General features: G+C 47.9%; 9 protein-coding genes across 9 annotated transcripts; 3 read left to right on the plus strand and 6 right to left on the minus strand.

The window, feature by feature from the left end:
- Window positions 1-507: 507 nt before the first annotated feature.
- On the minus strand, window positions 508-1,098 carry BT62DRAFT_882506 (uncharacterized protein; the record flags this gene model as incomplete). The annotated part of the gene is made up of 3 exons (XM_043182707.1): window positions 508-717; window positions 776-844; window positions 895-1,098. 3 exons carry the CDS (start codon window positions 1,096-1,098, stop codon window positions 508-510), a joined length of 483 nt encoding a protein of 160 aa, XP_043044830.1.
- Window positions 1,099-1,280: 182 nt separating this feature from the next.
- BT62DRAFT_1039163 (S-adenosyl-L-methionine-dependent methyltransferase) lies at window positions 1,281-3,223 on the plus strand (the record flags this gene model as incomplete). Its single annotated transcript, XM_043178403.1, has 6 exons — window positions 1,281-1,599; window positions 1,654-1,851; window positions 1,905-2,412; window positions 2,507-2,624; window positions 2,651-2,667; window positions 2,848-3,223. The coding sequence occupies 6 exons, from the start codon at window positions 1,281-1,283 to the stop codon at window positions 3,131-3,133; spliced, it is 1,446 nt and encodes a 481-aa protein (XP_043044831.1). The 3' UTR covers window positions 3,134-3,223.
- Window positions 3,166-4,960, minus strand: BT62DRAFT_417465 (uncharacterized protein). The gene is made up of 3 exons (XM_043180829.1): window positions 4,828-4,960; window positions 3,978-4,753; window positions 3,166-3,920 (listed from the first exon to the last, which is right to left on the minus strand). Exons 1-3 carry the CDS (start codon window positions 4,861-4,863, stop codon window positions 3,314-3,316), a joined length of 1,419 nt encoding a protein of 472 aa, XP_043044832.1. The 5' UTR covers window positions 4,864-4,960; the 3' UTR covers window positions 3,166-3,313.
- A 598-nt stretch (window positions 4,961-5,558) lies between these two features.
- Window positions 5,559-8,492, plus strand: BT62DRAFT_961109 (uncharacterized protein). Its single transcript, XM_043188583.1, has 7 exons — window positions 5,559-5,800; window positions 5,853-5,892; window positions 5,947-5,985; window positions 6,041-6,113; window positions 6,161-7,246; window positions 7,302-7,610; window positions 7,661-8,492. The coding sequence occupies exons 2-7, from the start codon at window positions 5,872-5,874 to the stop codon at window positions 8,272-8,274; spliced, it is 2,142 nt and encodes a 713-aa protein (XP_043044833.1). The 5' UTR covers window positions 5,559-5,800; window positions 5,853-5,871; the 3' UTR covers window positions 8,275-8,492.
- A 10-nt stretch (window positions 8,493-8,502) lies between these two features.
- On the minus strand, window positions 8,503-10,534 carry BT62DRAFT_961112 (actin-domain-containing protein; the record flags this gene model as incomplete). Its single annotated transcript, XM_043188584.1, has 4 exons — window positions 10,145-10,534; window positions 9,987-10,095; window positions 9,829-9,936; window positions 8,503-9,777 (listed from the first exon to the last, which is right to left on the minus strand). Exons 1-4 carry the CDS (start codon window positions 10,489-10,491, stop codon window positions 8,503-8,505), a joined length of 1,839 nt encoding a protein of 612 aa, XP_043044834.1. The 5' UTR covers window positions 10,492-10,534.
- A 40-nt stretch (window positions 10,535-10,574) lies between these two features.
- On the minus strand, window positions 10,575-12,019 carry BT62DRAFT_942185 (adenine nucleotide transporter). Its single transcript, XM_043187820.1, has 6 exons — window positions 11,878-12,019; window positions 11,809-11,829; window positions 11,608-11,756; window positions 11,085-11,560; window positions 10,842-11,030; window positions 10,575-10,789 (listed from the first exon to the last, which is right to left on the minus strand). Exons 1-6 carry the CDS (start codon window positions 11,958-11,960, stop codon window positions 10,652-10,654), a joined length of 1,056 nt encoding a protein of 351 aa, XP_043044835.1. The 5' UTR covers window positions 11,961-12,019; the 3' UTR covers window positions 10,575-10,651.
- A 972-nt stretch (window positions 12,020-12,991) lies between these two features.
- BT62DRAFT_1039187 (uncharacterized protein) lies at window positions 12,992-14,822 on the minus strand (the record flags this gene model as incomplete). The annotated part of the gene is made up of 6 exons (XM_043178404.1): window positions 12,992-13,546; window positions 13,594-13,908; window positions 13,961-13,978; window positions 14,028-14,217; window positions 14,270-14,550; window positions 14,601-14,822. 6 exons carry the CDS (start codon window positions 14,820-14,822, stop codon window positions 13,316-13,318), a joined length of 1,257 nt encoding a protein of 418 aa, XP_043044836.1. The 3' UTR covers window positions 12,992-13,315.
- Window positions 14,823-15,718: 896 nt separating this feature from the next.
- BT62DRAFT_927015 (uncharacterized protein) lies at window positions 15,719-17,532 on the minus strand. The gene is made up of 6 exons (XM_043185163.1): window positions 17,281-17,532; window positions 16,919-17,223; window positions 16,677-16,866; window positions 16,604-16,621; window positions 16,247-16,540; window positions 15,719-16,194 (listed from the first exon to the last, which is right to left on the minus strand). Exons 1-6 carry the CDS (start codon window positions 17,434-17,436, stop codon window positions 15,979-15,981), a joined length of 1,179 nt encoding a protein of 392 aa, XP_043044837.1. The 5' UTR covers window positions 17,437-17,532; the 3' UTR covers window positions 15,719-15,978.
- Window positions 17,533-18,528: 996 nt separating this feature from the next.
- BT62DRAFT_961121 (uncharacterized protein) lies at window positions 18,529-23,005 on the plus strand. Its single transcript, XM_043188585.1, has 24 exons — window positions 18,529-18,551; window positions 18,603-18,677; window positions 18,726-18,797; window positions 18,852-18,968; window positions 19,022-19,096; window positions 19,145-19,221; window positions 19,269-19,387; window positions 19,434-19,531; window positions 19,580-20,195; window positions 20,245-20,334; window positions 20,386-20,438; window positions 20,492-20,533; window positions 20,582-20,756; window positions 20,807-20,975; window positions 21,029-21,210; window positions 21,261-21,333; window positions 21,384-21,543; window positions 21,599-21,753; window positions 21,804-21,870; window positions 21,919-22,024; window positions 22,078-22,195; window positions 22,247-22,350; window positions 22,400-22,794; window positions 22,844-23,005. Exons 1-24 carry the CDS (start codon window positions 18,546-18,548, stop codon window positions 22,940-22,942), a joined length of 3,243 nt encoding a protein of 1,080 aa, XP_043044838.1. The 5' UTR covers window positions 18,529-18,545; the 3' UTR covers window positions 22,943-23,005.
- The last annotated feature ends 38 nt before the right edge of the window (window positions 23,006-23,043 follow it).

A 23,043-nucleotide genomic window follows, 5' to 3' on the forward strand; every position in this document is an offset into this window, starting at 1 on the left:
AGCCTTGCTGGCTGGACTTTTAGCATAGTGAATGGTGTTTCGCAGCACTGCGTAAGAACGTAGCGGGACTTGTACTGTGATTGGGTGAACATTGGTCACAGAACATACCCAACCCAACCCGGAGATCTTCCAGAGATCGAGATGAAATCATCCAACATCCAAACCGAGCACTCTTCTATGCTAAACGTTCGCGGGAATGGGAGTCGCTTCGAAATATCCGGCGACGCCCTGGTTTGCCACGCGATGGCACCTACCCGTGCGAGATCACACGATCGCCGTATTTCGATCCCGCAGAAAAGATCCATCTGACGCATCGATTCCAGTCGATCGCGACTCAAAAAGAGTCTAATAGATATACGAAACGTTCGAATCGGTACCTTCATGGCGGGAGATGCAGCTAACAAACTGCGCCGGCTACGTCTCGCTATCCAGACAACGGGGATCTCTCTGCGTACGGCATGGGTCTGATGATGCTAGATGGAACACTGAAGCACTCACACAAGGACATTAAGAATTCATACCATCCTCGGAGCATGCCTGTGAACTTGTCAACAATTCATCAAGCAGCGCGGCTACTTTCTGCCTCGCTTCGGACTTTTCCTTTTGGACAGCTTTGAGTTCGGCATCTCGTCGCTGCGAAATCTGGGATTCATCAGATAGAAGAAGCAGTAGCTTCATGGAATGGGTTATAGAAAGCAATGAATTCGCCGCTCGAACCTGCGCCCTCGTGCATGAAAAACCAGAAGGAGGAGCATCATGCGATGAATGGGCGTACCATGGATTCTGCTCGAGACTGCGCTTGAAAGGCTTCCTGGGCCATTCGGAACTTGTCCTTATCTCCTATCTACAGAGAGATCAGATGTGCCCCCTTCATATTAGAGTCAACATATGCACCAAAGCGAGGCTGACCAGGTCGACCATCCCATCGACCAGGGTTTCCACCTCCAAATCCACTTTTTTGTTCCATTCTTCTTCAATGGTATCGAGGTATTCGGATGAATTTTGATCGACAAGACTTTGTAGACTTCCTCTCTGCAAGAGATTGGCCGTTGGAAGAGCAGACGGCCTGGATACATCGGTCTGCGGGATCTCGGACATGTTGCAAGTGGAATCAGTGCTTGTGGTTCTGCATCAAGGCTGCATCCGAGTAAAAATGTGCCGAAATCGGCACAGAGAGTATGCCGAATATCGGCCATCATGCATTTCAGGTGCTCCTGTCCTCTGTCCTAAGCCAGAGTCTGGTTTTACGAGTACCTAACCGAGACTGTCTTTGCCGTCCCATGGGCAAAACGCGCAAACGCAGTGCTCCCTTCACTGGCTTTTCCCGTTTCCTTCAAGCTTCTTTCGACCAGTCCTCTACCCAAGTAAATGCCCTTCCGACTCCAGCTTGTTCAGGAAGCTCAAATGATGCAGAGGTCGAGGTCGAGACCACCGAACCACCGCCGAAAAAGTACAAACCGAACCAAGGTCCTGCTATTGTGACTCCCAAAGTGTCCCAGCAAAATGACTTTGGTCCTCATTGGGTTGACAAGTACGATGCCACGGGCCTCGTCGAACATTATACAGATCCTTCCCAGGTTCCAGAGCACCTCAAAAAATGTGCGTGTCTTTACGTTGTCCTCTATTCATCACTGACAAGGGCAATCAAATCAGATTTCTCACAACGTACACGTTTTTTCTCCCTTTATTCGACGCCTCCTGGGTGTCTGTTGGACGAGGAAGGCTGGTATAGTGTAACACCGGAGCTCATTGCAGACCAGATTGCCGAGCGGTGTCGATGTGATACCATCCTTGACGCGTTTTGTGGCGTAGGAGGAAATGCGATCGCCTTTGCAAAGATCTGCCAGAGAGGTACGTGGCCTGGATTGTGGCCTGGATTGATACTACTGACATCATGCTGATAGTAATAGCGCTGGATATCTCACCCGCACGTCTGGCTTTGGCACGGCACAATGCGCAGATCTACGGAGTCGCAGACAACATCGAGTTCATCCTTTCTGACTATCTTTCCTTTGCAAACTCGTGTCTTTCTTTTCGGGAACGATCCGCCCATCGAACCATCGATGTCGTGTTCCTGAGTCCCCCGTGGGGCGGGCCCTCATATCTAGCAGGAACACCATCTCCAATCAAAGTCGATGGCGCATCCCAGGATCAGCCAACAGAATACCCATCGTATTCATTGGCGTCAATCCAGCCAGTCCATGGTGCTGACTTATTTCGTCTTACTCGTCAGATTACGCCCAATGTGGCTTACTATCTCCCAAGAAATACCGACGTGGAAGAACTCGGGGCGCTCTTGGACGACAGTGCGCAGACGAAGGAACATATTGAGGTGGAGGAAGAGTGGATGGGGTCAAAACTGAAAGCTTTGACATGCTATTTTGGAGGTTTAGTTGAAGGCCAAGGAGAACTGTTCTGAGATATCTTGCTGTCTTGTTTTTTGTATGCTTACTATCCGTGCTGCTGTAGGTAGATAGGCTTTGACTTATGAAGAACATAACTGCAGACACGAAACTTTGCCTGAATTACAGCTCTCTGTTCTTAAAGCCGACAACTCTGTACTAAATTTCATCGTCATTCTTCAGACAGACTTTTTAGACACCCTCACCGACTCCTTCACCTTGGTTAGCCATTCTTTATATTCCTTCAGATAATGTCTTCTCAGTGGTATTGGTTCTGTGCATGTTCAGCTGAAACAGTGACCATGGCCGTGCCTTCATGAGCGCAAGCTTCATGCCATGGACTCCTCTATTTTACAATCTCTTAACTTGTGAAACCCAGAAGGGACACAATCCAAGCTTCTGGCTTGCTTTGCTTTGGAATGTTCAATGGCTTATTCATGCGAAGCATGATGGCAGCTATGGCGCTTGAATATGAGGCATCTACATCATTGGCATTTGGCAGACTGCTCAAAGATCTCTACAAGTTCCGCCAAAACGGGGACATTACGATGACACTGTCACCGCATCAGTTCAGGAGACTGGAAGTGGCGAATGATTACGAGGCGTACGCGATGTGGCAGGCTGACAGACAAAGATCTCGGTCACTTTGCTTTAAGATCTATAAGTATCCCGAGATCGATGTGCCAAAGAGGATACTAAGCGGCGCTTACTGCGATAAAGCACAACTCTGAACATGCTTGTCGACACCATGGAGCTCTCAGCTAGCGAGATATCCTATCCAATCAACAGCGATGAATAGTATTAAAGCAATTCTCAACAATACAATATATATAGAAACACGAGAGCCTGAGTACTTGAGCATTCACACTTATAATAAAGACCTTCTGTACATTTGACGACAGGCCTTGAAACTAAAGCATTCTTCTAGCATCGATCTCCCGTTCTCTCGCTTGACGATTCGACGCCTCCAACCTCTCTAAACCCCTTTTAATACTCTTCATGTGAACCTCGGGTGGGATGGAAGATCCCAATAGTGCTGGTTCAGCGACATGCTCTCGGAGAGTTTCAATGTTTCCACTCATTTCATGCAGCGTATGCAGTGCGGAGTAGACATGTTGAAGGGCTTTCCGTCGATACTCACCCAGGTTGTTGAGCAGTGCGAGCTGACGGTCATGCTTTCTCAACGCGTGTTTGTTTCCACCGAGGAAGGTCCACAATGCGGCGAGGAGCTCTTCCTTGCCGGCAGTTACTTCCGAATCCTCTCGTGCAATGATGTCGTTGATGACGATGAGATTCCCCTCTAGATCCTCAAGGTTCTTCAGCTGCACTTGAGCTTTGATAATGAGGTTCTCTGTCATTTGCGACAGCGTGTCCATCGATTCACCGAATGACTTCAGGATTATGTCATCTGAGGAAGAAGAAGACGACCACGGAATGAGTTTGTGGAGAGAATATTGTGCATCATTGGCGCGCGCTCCCTCGATAGTCTTTAGTGAGTAGTCATTGACGGCAACAATACTGGGCGCAGGTAAATCAGGTCATGAACGAACACACGTATAACACAAACCAGCTCACCGATCCACGGTGTGTTGCACATGGGAACTAAATCTTTGCAGCCCTACAGCGGTTGCTTTGGCTGTTCCAATGAAGTTCGACAGCGCGTCGGAGAGTCGCTCTCGGCTCTTGAGTTGGCTGACACGCACGAGGGTAGCGAGGTTTGATGTGGCCATCTCCGCTTTTCTAAGGTCTAAAGAGAGTGCTGATCCATCGACGGACACATCCAACAATTGCTCAAAGGTGGCGCTTTGAACCTCTACGAGCGCCGAAAAATTGGCTTGTTTAGGACAATGTGTATGAGGCAGGTGAGGAGCACAAAGTGTTGAATGGGATATGCCAGGGACGATGCAGAACGGCTGAAGGGCGGCATGAAGGGCTCCGGATATCTTCCCGAAGAGGAACGTTAGCGTCCATAGAAATACGAGAAAAGAGAGGGGCCTTTTGAGGAAACGGATAGCTTGGTGGACGACGTCTAAAGTGTACCAAAAGGCAAAGGATATCCCTTCCAGTATTCCTTCAAACCAAAGTGGACCATCAAAGTATTCAGCTGCGGTAACAGCCAATCGACGGCGTTGTTGCCTTCGATTTTCCTCAAGGATGTGACGGTTCTTTCGAGAACTAAAGCGGGGAGCGCTGGAAGCTGCATTCTGCTTACGCATCGCTGCAGATCGTCTGCTGATCCGCGAAAGCGACTCCGGAGCCTCCGTTTTTGTTGGAAGCACCTTCTCTTCAGCGATAGCAGGGTCCTCGTCCTCCCATTCCTGATCATCCTCAAAGGAAATCTCCCTCTCAGCCTATAAACATGAAAGAGAAAAACAATCAAGTAAGTGTTCAGACGATTTAGAAAGAAATTCGTTGGGAAACTGACCATGGGCACGGTTTGGAGGGGAATCCTAGACGCCATGAGAAAGGCTGCAAAGAAAGGAAAACCGTGACCTTTGTGACCTACCTAGGAAATCAATGCGAAGAACACGAGTTGGTGAGTTTTGCGTCATAGCTGATCACGGCGTCGAACTGGTTCAGAGGAAGTAGGCAGGCAGTACATGCAACAGAAACGGAGCGATACGGAGAAAGTACATCGGGGTATAATGGGTATCAGTTAAAAGTAGATACAGCCTGAGAGCTTTAATAACAGGTTCAATTGGTCAATTTCGGGGACCGTTGCTTTGAAGTTGAGATAAAAGCTGACAGCGTTAAGCCTTTTTGTTCTGCTTCCTAAATCACGACATCGAGAAAAGTTGTTAGCGCGGTCATTACAGTCAAAAACATGGCCACCGGGTGACCTTAAGGGAGAAATACGAAGCTTTTTAACCAACGTACTTGTCCCCGAACCCTCGGGCCTCATTTCTTATTGTTAAAGAGTTGAAATTATGGAAAGCGAAAGACAGAGTTATTCGGAAGTGCGAAAAATAATGGGAAACGATATATATTGCTTACCGCGGGAGTTCCTAGCGTATCGATAAGATCCTGGGACGAGTGGTGAAAGGTGAAAACCTGCACATGGACCTCGATGGAACAGTCCAAGAAGGGGAAGTGATCGGATGAGTCATCAGCGATATGAACCGGTTCGGACCAATTAGGCAGGTAGACAGGCCAGGATGTCCCGCTCCGTCACTAACAATAAGAAAAATGTACCAAATGTCTGGATTGACCGGTCGCGCTCTTTTGTCTCGTCTCCTTGTTGCGTCCAGTTTTTCGCAGGAAATAATCCTCCTTCTTCCTTCTCTCTTTTCCTGTCCTCTTGGGATACCTTCGTGATACTTGGCGCTTTGGGCCCTATCACTACCGATAAGCCTTCAGTTTGCTTGCAGTAATCAGCTGGAATACTCATCAGGACATATGCAAGTATCGTTAAGCCGCCACTTCTTCGACCGTTAATCATTTTGCCTGTAGACATTAATATCCCGCAAACATGCTTGACGCAAATCATTTTGTGAGCGATAGTCTGTCCTTGGTTCTGGATCCGTACCGATGATAGATTCCCTAGGGTGGTGTTGGAAGTGAGCACGGACCATCCCCCACCGATGTAGATATCTCTTTCGCTCTATTTCTATCCGCGAAATTTGACCTAAATGTTCCAGAACTACAAGAGGGCAGTCTATAGACAACCCCCTACTCGATTTTCTGTAGAAATGCTCACGCCAACGAAGCAAGGTCTGGTTGGTATGCATTTTCACTGCTCATCTGCTCATAGCATATAGGTGGGAGCTACAGCTTTGGAATGCGCATCTGTCCGATTACTCGCGGTGACCGTTCCTCTATCTCGTCTGACGGGTCCAACTCCGAGTATGACATCTGGCGGCGGTGGGAGGATTGGCTTTGGTTTCAAGATATCGTTGAAGAGCAGTACCGTCTTCAAGCAAGGGCAAAACGTCAACGTCTTCTGGCTGGCAAAGGGGTAAAGAAGGACGGCTTCTATAAGCAGGACATGGCGTCCTCTTGGGAGTCTTTACCGCCAGGTCCAGATCCCCACTCGGTTGCTCAAGATGTCCATGAACTAATACCCAAATTGACCAAGAAGGGCACCCTCTTTCGGGCCAGCCAGGCCACCATTGACCAGCGCTTTGCCGAAATCCAGGCATTTGCTAAAGCACTTTTCAGAGATGACGTACCTATACTGTTGCTAGACCTCAGAAGTGAGCGCATCGTCACTGATTTCTTCGGTCTTTGGCGCAGAGATTATGATCTTGCCCAGAAGATCGAGAAACAAACTCGTTCAAAGTCTCGGTCGCCGAAGACAGATAGCATTCTTTCGAACTACTTTTCGAACGCGTCATTGCCGTCAGTGGATACGCCTTCTCGGCGGTCTATGGACAGTGTCTCGAGGAAGTCATTTACATCATCCTCCGTTAACGCTTCCATCCAGAACTTCAAGTATGGTGCCTCCATCAGTAGAACCTCAGTTTCTTCCTTGTCCCCTCCAATCGTTGTCGAGAGGCGACGGCGGGAAAGCTCAGTATCATCGGACTCGTCCTCTACGCTGACGGCCACGTCTTCAAGAAGTTCAGGTGGCTCGTTACATTCCGTTCCTTCTATCGCTGAGGAGACGTCTGTATCGTTTGGTCATAATCCTCAAATCTCAGACCAGGCCTCCCCATATCTGGAGGCCTTACCTGAGGATCGAGAAATCTCTAGTAAATCTAATTATCGAGGCAACTCTACTGTTTTCTCTCCGGCACACCAGTCAGCCTTGGAGCGAAAAAGTCGTCGCAGTGTGCAGGTCATTGGGGTTCCAAAGGATTTCACTCAGGACATGGAAGCGCTCAATTTAAATGAGGAGCAACCAAGTGCGATACTTGCTAGTTTTCATTAATGTCGACTAATTGTGCATGATATCTCCAGGAAATCGTGCTGTCCGAGAATCATGGCAAACGATGATGTCCGGCGCCTCTATCATTGATGGTATTGGTTTAACCATGCCGTTCTCTCCCGAAGACGCGTCCCAAAGATCAAGATCATCCGTCGCCAGCTTTGCTACGTTCATGACCGATAGCTCTGCGGACGCGATCATTCCTCGGTCCACAATACCCCGCCCCATCTCTGGTGCCACCGTCCGAAGGCATCCATGCTATAACCAGCTTTCTTCAGCCCTCTCTGAGGGAGACATGTGGTTGGATCCTGAAGGAGATCTGCTCGACACTTACTTTCGTGGTACGATCACAAACCACATCATTGCGCTATATACTCACGTCAATCATCAGATGCCTTCCAACGTCCTGACTCTCTTATTTCTCGCAGCTACGGCGGCAGTCGCTCACATGGTACAATTGGATATCATTCTTCAGGTGCCAGGTCACTTGAATCTATAGATTTCATTATGCCTTCTGAAGCGGACGATAACTGTGATAATACCTCCACACTAGATGTTCCCATGACCGCGCGACCCGTACTACCCCCTTCTCCAACAGCGTCCATGTTCTCCACAGTAACATCGGCAAGCGCTGCAAGCGCACTCTCAGATATGACCACTGATACCCCGATATCACCCACTGCCCCAATCACTGTTAAAGCAGCTTATAACGGGTCCATTGTTATCTTCCGTGGTACTCGTGACGTCCCTTTCAGCGATGTTCGATATCGTATACGCGACAAGTTTATCAGGCAGGAAAATATCTGGCTCTCTGATTTCTTCGCTTTGGCCATCGTCGTGACTGATGAGTCCGCCTCGGCTGGTATTCGTAACCGGTCAAGCTCTCTTTCATCGATCTGCGATATGGATATGAAGCTGATATCCACGCCTGATGAGTGGCGCTGGGTGATGTCCTATGTGAAGAGTAGTAAAATTACGCTTCGAGTGCTTGGGAATTATTCATAACACGTCTTGTATTTCTTCTACCTTTGACATTGGCATTCACCGCTCACTTATCTTCGTTCACATAGCACATTTTCTTTGGTTTCTACATAGCGTTTCCCCGTTTATTCGTTCAATTCTCATTGGGGACCACCTTCTCGAGTTCACAGAACTCATTTTTTCCCTTGGCATGAATAAGATCACTCGTCATTAATACAGAAGCACAATATATCAAATCTAAGCATCATAGTATCACGCACCGACTCGTGTTTGAGACGGCGATGTTTGGGTCGCACCATGGGCTACTAAAGACGCCGGTGGGGCACCTTGTGATAACGGTATTCGTGTCCAATCCGGAAGAATACCGTTGCGGCCCACGGTCATTGAAGTATCCACATTCATGCCGTCATCACCACTCAAACGAGTCTCATCCCATTTTTCTCTGGTTAGTTCGACCCCACCGGTCTTAAGCGAACCAGCTAAAGATCCGCCAACCCAAGCCATGGTGGCAGGTGTGAACGCGGGTGCTTTGCCGGCATTCGATCTTGCTCGCGCCGACATCTGGGCGGTTTGAGGAGAAGGGTTATTGAGAATGGCAAAATGTGATGTCAGTGGTCTCAAAGCTGCATAACGGTCATACTGAGGCGGTAACGGCCTATCAGGTCGAATAGGCTGTCTGGTTGATGGTGGTAGTGGGGCAAGGGCACGCAGTATTTCACTGTATAGCCTTGGGATGAACCCTGGGAGCATAGACGTGCCACCCACGACCAGAATAGACGATGCTAGTGTTTTTCGCAAGTCAACGGCTACCTGAGATAAATGTAAATGGTCAGAATGAAAGAAAGCGAAATAGAGGGGAGAAGTTGCCTTTAAAAGGGAATCCAAAATAGCTTCGGCAACGCTACTTTCATCCATGTCACCTCTTTCGAAGAGAATTTCGGCTGTCCTCTCACGAATCCACCCGGGTATCACCAAAGTGCCATGCCCAGTGCCGGTCTGTTGCGAAACGGGTGGAACAACGCGCATCGTCAAGTCTGTAGCGGTGGAATTTTGTTTGTACATTGATGCAAGAACTTGCAAGTAATTTTCTCCATTGCGTGGCCCGTCGTCCGATATTGGTGTACGGGAAGTGGAAACAACAGAAAAATCTGAATCAACTTGTGAAGACATGCTGTTTCCGCCGGTGAAAGAAAAGTCGGATTCTGTGGTGTCGCTGAGAGGAATGTCGATATCTGACGACGGGTCGCCCCCGGGAGTGGCTTCCGGGAGCTCGTCAGCCATCCCTAGAGCTTCTCCTACAAAACAGCATCGAGTTTTTATCTCCTCGATGACGGCACTAGTTAATACCTCTTGAGGCACACGGGTGGCACGACTGGATGTAGGAATATTGATGGAGGCACTCAGAGTCGTGGGCGGAGGTAGATATGTTCCAAAGAGGAGTATGAGAGCACGCAAGTGCGATGATAACCGTGCACCTGCTAAAGGTGTTGTTCGAAGTTGCGGGAACATCGGCCTGGCGGCAAAAATCTACTCTGAAATCATGAAAGAGACTGCATATATTGACAGAAAGCCACTCACCGGCAGTGCTACTGACTCCAAATGGCCACAGTCGATAACTAATCCTGTAATACGGCCTACGGTGAAGAGGGAAAGAAGATGGCTTGATGCAAAAGAAATTGAAGGAACCTGCGCAACATATTCAGCGACCTTGAATATCAGGTAAGGCGGACCCGAACCTGAAGATTGTCGAACAAAATCTGCGCAATGACGTCCTTGATGTACAGGGGGAGAAGGGGATGTTCGACCAGTATGACCTTTCGTGCTTTTGGATCCGTTAACAGAGAGCTGTACAACTTGAATACAACGACAGGAAAGAGGCAAATATGGAACGTACTCATGGAAAACGGATCTCAGGCACCGTTCAAGATTGATGGATAACAATTTGTTCTCTTCTGCTTTGTCTGCTGGATTTACCGCGCGCTCAAGTCCCCAGAGCGCCGTGCCCGACTTTCCACCAGCATAAAGAACTTCTCGAGGCCTTCCCTCCCCACTGAAGCCTACTTTCCATATCCGAGAGCCAGGATCAATGATAACTCTGTCTTCTACACCATATAAAGAGTGCCGTCGAGTGGTGGAATAGTGCGGCGAGGCTTGAGTGGCATGTGTGCTGGCGATTCGTGATGTTGTCGGCGTTGTAGGGATCGTCGTCCTCACGCGAGACGATGAAGACAGAGCAGACATGATGTATCAATTATAGAACCATGGCGGTTGTTATCAAAGATGGTCACAAGTTGATCAGGATTCAGTGTGCACGTCTTAGCGGGCTTATCAACTCCAGCTGTCGTATCAGTCAATGGCTGGTGTGTATTATACAATATGTTACAATAAAGTAGTCTAGAAATTAGGCGATATCTGAGATAGCAGCAGTGATGCGGTTCCACACCAGCATCAGCACAAAGGTGTATTTCTCAAACTGGTCCTTTGACATGAAAAGAAGCGCTTGAGATAATACGGCCTTTACAATCTGCGCTTGCATACCCTAGCATCATTCGTCGGTGTCGGGTCGCGGACAAAATTGAACTACGACATACCTGGTACCATCCAGTGAACCCTTCTGTTTGCCATACCCGTAGTAGTATGTCAATAGCGCCGGGATGTTTGTATTGCTTGTGGTGAAACTCGTGACGATGAGGAATTTCGTGGTTCTTCAACGCAGCATCTTCAACATCTGCGCTCCGAGCTTGTATCCGGACCTTGGCCATGATATAAGGGTAGGTCACCTGCAGAAGCATTGGATGAGAAGACCATTAGATAATTAGAGGAGATAAACGTACGACAGTTGCGAGGGTCTTGCTGAGCGCGCCGACAATAAACGACAATCCTGGTGACATGGAGGCCGTACCCTTGGCCAGAACGACGAAGCTCTTAACTCGTTCAAAAACGCCATAGGTGATGGCAGGATTGACCGTCAGGATCAAGCCAGGTTTGATTCCTAGCCACAGGCCACCAATACCTTCCTCTTCGACAATCTCGCGAGCGACACCCAAGAACGAGTCGTCTTCAGGTAGCTCTGACAAATCTGTCGACGATGAAGTTGGGGTTTGCCTCTTTGTCCGACCAACTTGCTGTCGTGTTGCGATGACTGAAACAGGAATGGTGAAGATCTGTGCAAGGGCACCGGCGACAGCACCCAGCACCAACTCCATGAGGGTGCCAATCTGAGGCACTTTGGATCCCCTGGGGAGCCTTTTCGTAAGTCGGTTCAAATATGAGGTTCGAACCATGGAGTAGAAGAAGAAATAGGCATATTCTGTGGGCATGTCAGCTAGAAACGATGACGTTAAGCGAACCACGCACGCATAGAAAATGTATTCAGCATCGTTGCGGCAAAACCTCTGTACAATCCTAGTACGCCCTCCGTCTTCAGTATCCGCAACAGAACGCCCATCATTGACTGGTCATCCTTGGACTTGCCCTTGGGTAGAGCCTGTATACGTGTCTTTGCCCTATGAGGGAACGATGAGAACCTTCAGGGCTCAAGGCAGCACGAAAACCTACACATCCAGAGGATATACAACGCTGCTGGTGCGTTAGCGGCTGCACCCGGTGATACAATACAAGACTCACGCCGTACTGAAGCATCCTCCTAGAGCTCCTGCTAGTGCAGCGCCAAAGGGCGATAATTTTACAGGCTTGGACTGAACAGACATGAAAAATAAGGAGGACCAAGGAACGGTAAAAGGAAGAGGGACCAACTTTTGTAACCGTTTAAATAATCGGTGACCATTCTACGGCTTTGACATTCCCCGGTTCGTGCAGAGTAAAAGAAGAATCACATGGCACACTTACAACTTTCCGGTCGCCCCCAGATCAAACAAGGAACAACAATGAATTTCATGGTGAATCCAACTTTCCTCAGAACCTCGACATCAAGCCTTCCGTGGACTTGCTTGTTCTGCAGTCGTAGCCAGGCGACCAGGATCTCTTTGGTTTGGACACCCAGCACGACGCGATAGCCCGATACGGCATTGCGGGCAGAGTCTGGTACCGATATAAATTGGATTTGACTTGGGACCGCGTTGATCGCATAGGGAAGCGGCCTATGCATTGCTGCTCTGTGTAGATCCTCCAAGGACGTGGGAGTTTGATCCCCCTTTCCTCGCAAGTCAAGATTCGTCGCCATGTACTATTGTGGAGTTGGGCTCTGGCACTGGAATTATTGCCCGCAGCCTAAGCCGTTCACTCACCAGCGGCAAGGACATCATGGTATCCACTGATTTGCCTGGGGTGGGATGGATCTTATACAGTTTGGCCGGGTCTCAACCAGAAATAGGTTTGTCCTCTATTTGAGAAGAATCTAAGTGGTGAATTGAACGGGATCGTCTTTGTGCGTCCGCTGGCTTGGGGAATGTCCAGCATGTTTCTGACTTTGTATCTGAATTCATCACTAGTCGAAATTTGTCCCATATTATTTGCAGCGATCTGCCTGTTAACAGGGAAATTCAGAATTGGATATCTTGGGCTTCGAACCGTCTCGGGTGTTTGGAATTTGTTCGTTGGATGCTATTTCTTGCGACGTTAATCCTAATCAAGCTTACAATCACGATGTCGACGAGGGTCTTGTTTAAGGACGGGTTTTCTAGATGCAGCGCGAACAGCTCTAATTGATCTCGATGCACTGACTAACACAGGCTTATTGCTTTCTCACTATACGAAAATGTCGCATACGAGTTGCGAGCTGCTGTTACGCCATTTGGTTTATACTTTTCTTACCAGCCCATACACTCTCACGGCTGACACTACCCGACTCGGAGCAGTATGATCAGTCCTGGCAGCGTCTCGGTTCTTCCTTTGAAGAGACAAGCTTCATCTTTGTCGCCCGACGACGACACAACTCATTTACTTGACAAATACCCGTAAACGATCACGATCTTTTAGCCGGAGTAGGAGCACTAGGAACCGATACTCCGAAGGGGGACGAATATTTCGAGTCATTATTGTTGATGGCCGTGGACGATCTTAGAAGAAAACTCTTCTGACATGTATGAATGGTCATGATGGTACGTCAAAGCCCATGGTGGCGGTAAAAGCGCTGATTACCATTCTCCAAGAATGCAATCGCTCTGTTATAGTCTCCGCCATCGGGACCCTCGTAGCCTGGCGGTGCATAAGACCGCGTTATTACCCCAGGCGCTGGCCTGGTGACAATTTCTATCCTTTGGGACAATAATATAGTCCCTTCCTTGTTCGACGGACTGAAACCTGGCGGTTCAAATGGAAGCAGATCCAATGAGTACTGTGTATTATGATCAGACACGAAAGCGAACATGGCGTGACACGTACACCAATGCTAAGTCTTGGGAATACGAAAGTAGGTTTCAACGAAGATTTGAGATTTAGTTCTCCTTGCAGAGACCTCGTTCCTTCAGTTGAACCTGAAATCGATGAGGGCCAAAAAACCGCCTTCCCTACGCCCTCTAGAAACAAATTATTGCTGCGCTTTGGAGTACCTTCATCGGTAGCGTTGGCGCCTGTCGCAATCGATCGGACAAGAAATAGTCGCGTTGCCTTTGGATTGGCCAGAAGGTCGAGTGCTTGTCTATCGTTGCATTCGAATTTTATCACAAGTGGGATCGGTGATCGAACTGCGTAGCTGAGCTATGGTCGGCATGAGGATGAATCATACCCTACAAAGAAGAAGTCCCAGTACCGGTTTTGCAACGGAGAGCTATAGACACTAAGTGAGAATTCTTGGTCTCATTTGAACAAACACGCACTGTACATTCTGCTTCGATCCTTTTGGTGTTAAATAAAACTCCAGATAGTTTGATCGGTTTTGAAGTCTGCCAACCTTCGGGATCAACATTTGGACCTGGTAGCGGCGAACCTTCTCTAAAGGCCAGCTGTCGAAGTGGCGAAGGCGGCTGGGGAAAACGCAGAGGAACGTAAGCGAAGTATGGCGAAAGCCTACGATCACTTCAATCTCAGCAAGTTCAATTCGATGGGGACGTTGACAGACGTTTGATCAGGCCTAAACCTACCCCTCCGAAATGTCACAACGAATTTATAGTCGATATAGACAGGACTTGCTCGCTCGGAAAAATTGGGAGGTAGAAAGTATGTCCCCACGTTTGTTTTCGACTCAGTTACGGAGACTTGGGATGGCAATGTGAGTTCGAACGGCCATGAATGTTTTCCGTTCAACTGAGTTGATGATTTGTTAGGTGGAGACCACAAATCCTGACTTAGTTGCAAGAAAACAGCTTCTTCTTGACCGACCGCCGTAGTTCCCGCGTGGATCTAACCGTGAAGGCCATCGATTCTCTCTCTCAGAAAACACTGTGACGTACCGCGATGGATATCCCCTTGAAAGTCTCAGGTTTAGCCAAATCTACTTCAACTCGACCAGAAATTGTCGCATTATCATGGAAGACAGGCGCAGAAGAGGTTATTGACCGACTTTTGACGTAGAGGAATGCCCACTTTCGGCCGTGGCGTTCTAGTGAAAACGAGTGCTCAGATGGAGCATTCGCCGGAATTGATTGGTGGCTATAACCAGAGGGATTCGACATGGTCAAGACTACAGTTCGAGTGGGGAAAACACTGCGTTGAGAAGTTCAACACCAAGGCTGTAGTCTTTATTCTGCCTGGACTATTCCTAGATCTTCCGGCGTAACAGAAGAAAGTGCAGCACATGCTATAAAACTTGACCACATGCTCCGCGGAGAAACGTGTACTAGTTGCACAGGTCTCGTATTGGTCTTGTGAGAGGTGGTGAATACCGCACGAATGGACAATATGCATCCATTGATATCTGGAAGGATGGAGGAAACATGTGCAGTTTCTGAACAATACCAGCTTAAAAGCTGTAATCCTCTAGGTAGAGATGCAAGCAAGAGTCCATAAAGAATTACAGTACTGTGACCGTTCTCGGTGCTTCGGACTGGAGTGATTCGAAAGAGGACACCACGTGCGCTACCTCAGCTTCATGAAATAGGCGCTTCAACCGCGTCGGAGAGCAAGTAAAGTATACGTGAATTCAATCAGGTTCTTCCGGTTCGAGAAACTTGCACTCGTAACCTGCGGCAGCTCTACATAGTATAGTATTTCCCTGCATAAGCTTGAACACTTATCTAATGAGAGCCGCTCTAGATTTGATGTAACGTTACGCGCATTTTTACACTAAGTGAGCTCGCCAGCGGTCCAGGACTCGGGATGGACACGTGTTTGGCGATCTTCACAAGGGTCCGGACTCGGACGGCAGGCGAGAGCTTTCTTTTTGGAGAAGGTTTGCTGTGTACATTCGCGCAAAACCATTCACCGCTGACTTACAACAGTATGGTTCTGGCCATCTGCATATGCGTACTGTGAGTATATCCTGACTTTTAGAATATTTCCATGTGAGCTGTTGCCGTTGTCACCGACCGGCATTTAGTTTTTCCACAATTGGCCATGGCCACAAGCAAGCTAGGGAGTAAGCTGTCTCCTCTTCTCGTGAAAGGAAACGCATCTTGAAGAATAGATAGCATGAGGATCTGTCCCTGATCGAAACGCGTTTTGGCTAGGAAAATAGTTGCAAAGCTACAAGATCATATACGTAGTAATAAAGTAGGAACGCGAATTGTCGCAACGTACATAGTTCAACATGTGGATAAAAGTGTGATGCATGCATCAGCACTTACGTCGGCCAGCGACCCACCTGTGAAATCATAAGGATTGTCATAACGCCTAGCCGATGACGGTGGTAGTGAGGGTCATCTGGCGCATGACTGAGAAGGTGTCGTTCATTTGGCGTGATATGGGGCCATAAGCGGGAGGAGAATAAGCCAGGGGGCGCGGGCCCTTCGCATGCATAGTCATGATGCTAACAGAATCCATGACAAGTGGCTCAGGTTTGAGATGTGTAAATCCAGCTACGTCAAATGGATTGAGTACAATATGGTACTTTGAAGCAATGTATCAGCGCCGACCTTTCGAAGACAGCATAGAGACTCACAGATATGCAGAAGTGTCCCACATCGGACGACGCCTTTAAATCTTTCGCTAGTCGGATCTCTCCTTCTAGACAGCGCCGGTGGGAGGTGCTGCCGGCGGTAGACCACCATACAGCGATGCCGACATCTTCAAACTGCTCTTTCTGCTTGCTTGACAAACCCTTAGAAGAGTATCTCACTTGTCTTCGAAGGGAAACAGCTATGGAACTGGGGGCCGAAAGTGCATCGAGAGCAGACTCATCAGATCCTTCCAATCTCATCATACAGGGTATCACACTGCCGCGAGTATAAGATAACTACAATCGCAAAGTCATTAGGGTTAGCGCCATATCAAACAGAGGATATACTGTAATACTTACGGGTTTGGAGAAAGAGATCTGAAGTTGAAATGTGAGCTATATGTCAGTGTGAAGGCACATATAAGGTACTTACTGTGCATTCAATTTGAACTGGACGCGTTTTGAACATGATACCTCGAATTACAACCGGGTCGTGGGTTCTCCACCCCTCAGGGTCAACGTCAGGACCCATGAGAGGTAGGTTTTCGGAGTACGATGCTTGCCGGAGAACGGACGGAGCATCTGGTCGTGAACTTGGGACATATCCGAAAGCTGTCTTAATACTATCACCATGGAGCATAAGCACAATAACATCAATAAGTTGTCGTGACTTACTGGCTATCCGAACGCATCTTGCCTCGAGATATCGTGATTATGAGATCATACTGTACCGTGGCGGGCGTATGGCGTTCGAGAAATGTTTCAGGTAAACGAAAGGTCTTTGGCTCCCGAACCGTCAAAGAAACTGTCCGAGGAAGGACAATAGAGAAGGGGAATGTATGCCGACCACAGAGCTTATTGTTTTCGGACGCCGGTGAGGGCGAGCGACTGTTTCCGTTCTTCGTCCAGACTGGAATGGTAATGTTCAGAAAGGAACACACGTCGTCCATTCCAGCACCGGTTATAACCCGACCTGTCACCTTGAAGATGGCTCCTCAGTAAATATGCAGACATCGATCAGAAAACTCTGCGCGTACCGTTGCATTGACAGCTTGTATGGAATCTCCACGCTCGACCTCAAGTTCAACTACGCCATTTATAGTTTCTTTTTCATAGAAAGTTGGCAATGACTTTGCAGATTTAGCGCTGCTAAACACCTTTAGAGTCGCCCAAGGCTTGTCTTTGTTGCTCATTATCTGAAAGACATGTTCTGTCGGTTCGCGAGGCGTAAGTCGACCACCGGCCGGAGTATTATGGCGAGAATAAGGAGGGAGATCGGTGTTGGGTGCAGGTACCGGACCTGACCTGGAATACCTTCGATATCGTGGAGGGGACGTAGCGTCCATAAAGAGCGCGCGGGGGGGGTTTGAAAACTTTGCACATGATATATATACCTTCGGGATTCTAACAGATACAAGGCAGTGACCGGATTGGGACAAAGGCTAATTGTCGACAGTATGTAAGGCCCCGCCAAAAGACGACGGTCCAGAAAATCGGGAACAACGAAACTTTTTAGGAACAACATACTTTTGGATGCTGCTTTCAACTTGCTAAATGCATCCATTCCAAGTCACGTGCAGCATCACCTTAGAGAACAATACGTTGAATTCATCCACAACAATAAGGGGGATAAACCGAGTGCATCAAGGGTTGGACACACCGCGAAGAGACGCGACAATAAGACATACGTATGAGAATCGCCCTCCTTCCGCGAGCTTACGCTGAAGTTATCCAGCCGAAGACAATAGAGCTGCTATCATTAGAATGGCAAGCGGCCTAGTAAGTAGTACACATCTGATTTCTGCATCATTTAAAAAAGCTTTTCCTTTCGACCGGCCGACCGGTCACTGATGTAGTGAATTGGCTGAGAATCATTCAAGCTTCATAATGACAATGCTGTCGGTGTTCGTATCGTAACCTTGTCGTCAAGAGAGTTGTCGTGGTCACCATCGTAAGTACAGAAAGTCCCAGGTCGGTGTTCCAAAAATCCCCGATAACAACTGGTGGATCAACGTCTTTTCTCATGCGCATTTCACAAATGTTTCATTCCCTGCTTTTGCATTTGAGCTACCGTCGAGAGATGTAGGTACATTCCACTCGTAGGAAAACCTGGCCGGAAAAATAGTGTACTTAGTCGATATAGATGATAAATCCGGAGTCTTTAATTTTTGGCTGTTCTTTTCTGAAGATAAGGTAGGTCGTGCCGGCTATCGTGTTGCAATGTACACTGAGAATCGGCCCGTAATCCGAAGCACAGTGTCACGTTACGCATGACACGGCTGTCTCTTCACGGTTGACCATCATGAGTGTACGTCAATGCTCCTTCGTGCTGTGTTCTTTATTCTAATTCCAACGACAGACATTTACCACAGAGCCACCCATAGAGGACGACATTCTTAGTGATGTTGTTCCCAGCAACATCGTCTCCCGCCAGGTACGACGGACAATAGGCTTATGGGGACGCTTTTAACACTAGCGACAGGCTAGTCACGGTCCGAGCGGAGAGAGCGAATTTGAAGAAGATGAGCTAGCCAGTGAACCTGATCCCGTCGAAGTGCGTGACATGCAGTGGTGACGCGATACCGCCAATTGATGTTTTTGTTCGAAGGACCCGTTGCCCAAACGCAGAGGCCGATCCGCCCTCGACCGAGAAGAAAGGAGGCAACGGAGACTAGACGCAGAAGACAAACTGCAAGCCCAGCGCCAGGAAATGGATAAGGCTAAGGTGCGTGGCCTCAGTGATCATCGCGATACGCACAATTGAAGCACGTCGTCTAGCAAGCCGATTCGATAAAACGGTACTCTTACCTTCTGGGGCAAACGGACCTGTTCAAACATTTTGTGGATATCAAGGCAGGCTGTTTCCCTCCGGCTTAGAAACATTACTCATGATTTTCTCAGAAAGCGCGCGATCCAGAATATGCTGCTATGTTGGATGCGCAGCCTAAACCGAAAGGACGCGGACGAAAGAAAGCAGCGTACGTCTCGTAACATTACAACCTGACTTTAACATATACTAGCCTAGGAACAACAACACGCGGCACCGTCGGTCGGAGAAAGAGGAAGATGAAGAGTTGCTGAAAGATGGGGAGGCTGCCGTTGATGGGAACGATCAACCTTTCGTTTTCGAGGAATCTCCAAGCTGTACGCTTCTTTGCCATGTTGCTAAAGGGTGCTAACCCTTCTACAGTCATAACGGGGACAATGCGCGCGTACCAGCTCCAGGGTCTTAATTGGATGGTCTCATTGCATCATAACGGTCTCAATGGTATTCTTGCAGACGAAATGGTAGGTTTATTTCCCAGCATTCCTTTATATCTCACATCTTGCTCCCAGGGCCTCGGCAAAACCCTCCAGACCATTTCCTTTCTCTCATACCTCAAACATTACTGTGGCATCGCTGGCCCCCATCTCATCGTCGTCCCGAAGTCCACGCTACAGAATTGGTGCCGCGAATTCGAAAAGTGGTCACCCGACTTCAATGTGGCTGTTCTGACTGGTTCAAAAGAAGAACGCACGGATATCATCGCCGAGCGTCTAATACCTCAGGATTTTGAGGTCTGCATTACATCATATGAAATATGTCTCATCGAGAGATCTGCTTTCAAAAAGTTCTCGTTCGAGTATATTATTATCGACGAGGCTCATAGGATTAAGAACGTGGACTCCATTCTGTCACAGATTGTGCGCTCTTTCATGTCTCGTGGACGACTCCTAATAACAGGGACGCCGTTACAAAACAATCTGAAAGAGTTGTTTGCGTTGCTGAACTTCATTTGCCCGGAAATCTTTGTCAACTACGCTGACTTAGACAGTTTCCTGCACAAGGATGCCATTGGGACGGAAGCAGAAGCAGAGAAGAGCAAAAAGGTGGTGGAAGCACTGCACAAGATTTTACGACCGTTCTTGCTAAGGCGAGTGAAAGCTGACGTAGAGAAAAGTCTTCTTCCGAGTGCGTTAAGAAGTATTTGTATCTTTTGACAAAACTGATTTCCCTTCAGAGAAAGAAATCAATATCTACGTCGGTCTTACGGACATGCAAAGAAAGTGGTATAGATCCGTGCTGGAGAAAGATATAGATGCTGTAAACGGTAATATCATGAAGTCACTGCACACGTATTACAAGCTAAGTTTCCTCACAGGGTTGACTGGTAAGAAGGAGGGGAAAACTCGGCTCATGAATATGGTGATGCAGGTTGGCATCCCCATTTCTTTATCTCGCTCTCGCCCTCATGCAGTTTTGTTCAGTTGCGTAAAGTAACGTGTCATCCATACCTATTCGATGGCGCTGTAAGTTCTCACGTACAAGATTAAGGGGTGACTGACCAGATTTTACAGGAACCTGGACCGCCTTACACGACTGACGAGCACCTGATCGATAATTGTGGCAAGATGATCATCCTGGACAAGCTTCTCAAGTCCATGAAAGCCCAAGGCTCGCGGGTACTAATTTTCACTCAGATGAGTCGTATCCTTGACATTCTGGAAGATTATTGTCACTTCCGACAGTATAGTTCGTACTACTTAGGCCCCTTGCACGATGATGTTGACTGTCAGTTTTAGATTACTGTCGAATCGACGGAGGGACTGCCCACGAAGATCGTATTGCCGCTATTGACGAATACAACAAACCAGGCAGTGACAAGTTTTTGTTTTTGCTTACGACTCGTGCTGGGGGTCTCGGTATCAATTTGACTACAGCAGACATTGTTGTCCTGTACGACAGTGACTGGTATAACTCTAAATGCTTTCCTACCTTTTCGTACTTCTCAAAAACTGCTTTAGGAACCCTCAGGCAGATCTCCAAGCCATGGATCGTGCTCATCGGATCGGTCAAACGAAACAGGTGTATGTCTTCCGTTTAATTACGGAAGGTAGCGTGGAAGAAAGAATGCTAGAGCGTGCAGCGCAAAAGCTGCGTTTGGATCAGCTTGTCATCCAGCAAGGTCGAACACAGCAAACAAAACGTATGTTTCTGCACTTGAGTTTCCTTTCTCGTTTAACATTTAATTTTCAGCCGCTAACAAGGATGAATTGTTGGAAATGATTACTCACGGTGCTGAGAAGATCATCAATTCAACGGCGGATGAGTAAGCCCATATGTTTTGCGACTTAACGACTGTTCATTTTTCATCATCAGACTACTGATTAATGAAGACATCGATGCCATTATACAGCGCGGAGAAGAGCGGACAGTTGAGCTGAACAGCAGATACGAAGGTCTTAATTTCGAAGATCTGAGCAACTTCAAGTCCGAAGCGTCTGTCCAGCAATGGGAAGGTGAAGATTTCAGGAGCGGAGTGAGTATTTAAAAAGGGTAATAGGTTGGCTCGAACCTAATATCCACGATAACAGCGGAAAAGCTTGGGAATGAGCTTGCTGTCGTTGTCGAAACGGGAGCGCAAGTCAAACTATTCTGTGGACAATTATTTCAAGGATACGCTACGCGCTGGACCTTCTAAACCAGAAAAGGCTGCCAAAATTCCTCGTGCACCCAAGCAGATTGCAATGTTTGTTTATAGTCTCCCGGATGCGAAGTTTTGTTGACTTGTTGATCCAGCCAAGACTTCCAGTTCTTCCCTCCCCAATTGGCTGCACTGCAGGACCGCGAACTTGCCGTGCACAAGGTTCGTACATTATGGCTTTGGTTAATTTCCTTATGAATAAATAAACAGAGGATTAATGGTATATCCGCCACCCCTCGTGAAACCCAAGGTCCCGATGATACCCCAGAAAAGTTGGAGGAAGAGAGACTTGCAGCTCAACATCTGATAGAGACAGGTATGTACTTCTGCTGCGCAAGAAAGACAGGTTTTTGATGGAAGGTGACATAGCTGAACCTCTCACCGAAGCTGAGATAGCTTTGAAGGACTCATACATAGACCAAGGTTTCCCTGACTGGAGTCGACGTGATTTCCAACAGTTCGTAAAGGGTTTGGAGACCTACGGATGGTAACTATTCACTTGTTGTCTGCAGCAGCTCCTAATGCAACGAATTATCAGGGATGCAGATTGGGAAGAATATGCATCTGATATTCAAGACAAGACTGCGGCAGAAGTGAAGAAGTACTTCCAGGTTTTCCAGAAGAAGTGGAAAATGCTCGCAGGTACTCATCTAAATGTGTTGTTACTGGTTTCAAGCCGACCTTTATGCAGAGTACCCAAGAATTCAAGTGCGCATTATAGAAGGCGAAGCTAAGCGAAACAAACGCGACATGCATACCTATCTACTCCAGCACAAGATACAATCAGTGAAGTACCCTATGCATGAATTAGAACTCAACTACCCTACGACGAAAGGGAAAGTTTATACCGAAGAAGAAGATCGATATCTATTACTTCGGTTACATCACTATGGCTTACAGACGGACGACGTGTACGACAAGATCAAGAGGGATATCATGGAGAGCCCCCTCTTCCGCTTTGATTGGTTCTTCAAGAGTCGGTCGCCTCAGGAGCTGCAGAGGAGATGCAACACACTGTTGGGCATGATCGAGAAAGAGGCTGAGACGACTATGCCTCACTTGGTCACGTCGTCTTCGAAGGGCAAGGTTCGTGTCTTTCTTCTGTCTGTTGACAATTCTAAACGGTTGTCTTTAGAAGCGCACTAACGAGGAGGTGTCAGTTTCCAAGTCCAAGAAGTCGGTGTCAGCCAAGATCAAAGTAGAGGAGAGGCCTGCGAAGAAAAAGAAGACGTAGGCTATCGACGGCTAGTTACTGCTGTATAGATTAGTATTGTAATTTATTCTTTAGATAGAGATCATTGAATTTCTGCGGAACCCGTGAAACTGATGGATGAG

Source organism: Guyanagaster necrorhizus (genome assembly GCF_019112545.1).
Source record: "Guyanagaster necrorhizus MCA 3950 unplaced genomic scaffold BT62scaffold_3, whole genome shotgun sequence".
Taxonomy (NCBI): Eukaryota; Fungi; Basidiomycota; class Agaricomycetes; order Agaricales; family Physalacriaceae; genus Guyanagaster; species Guyanagaster necrorhizus.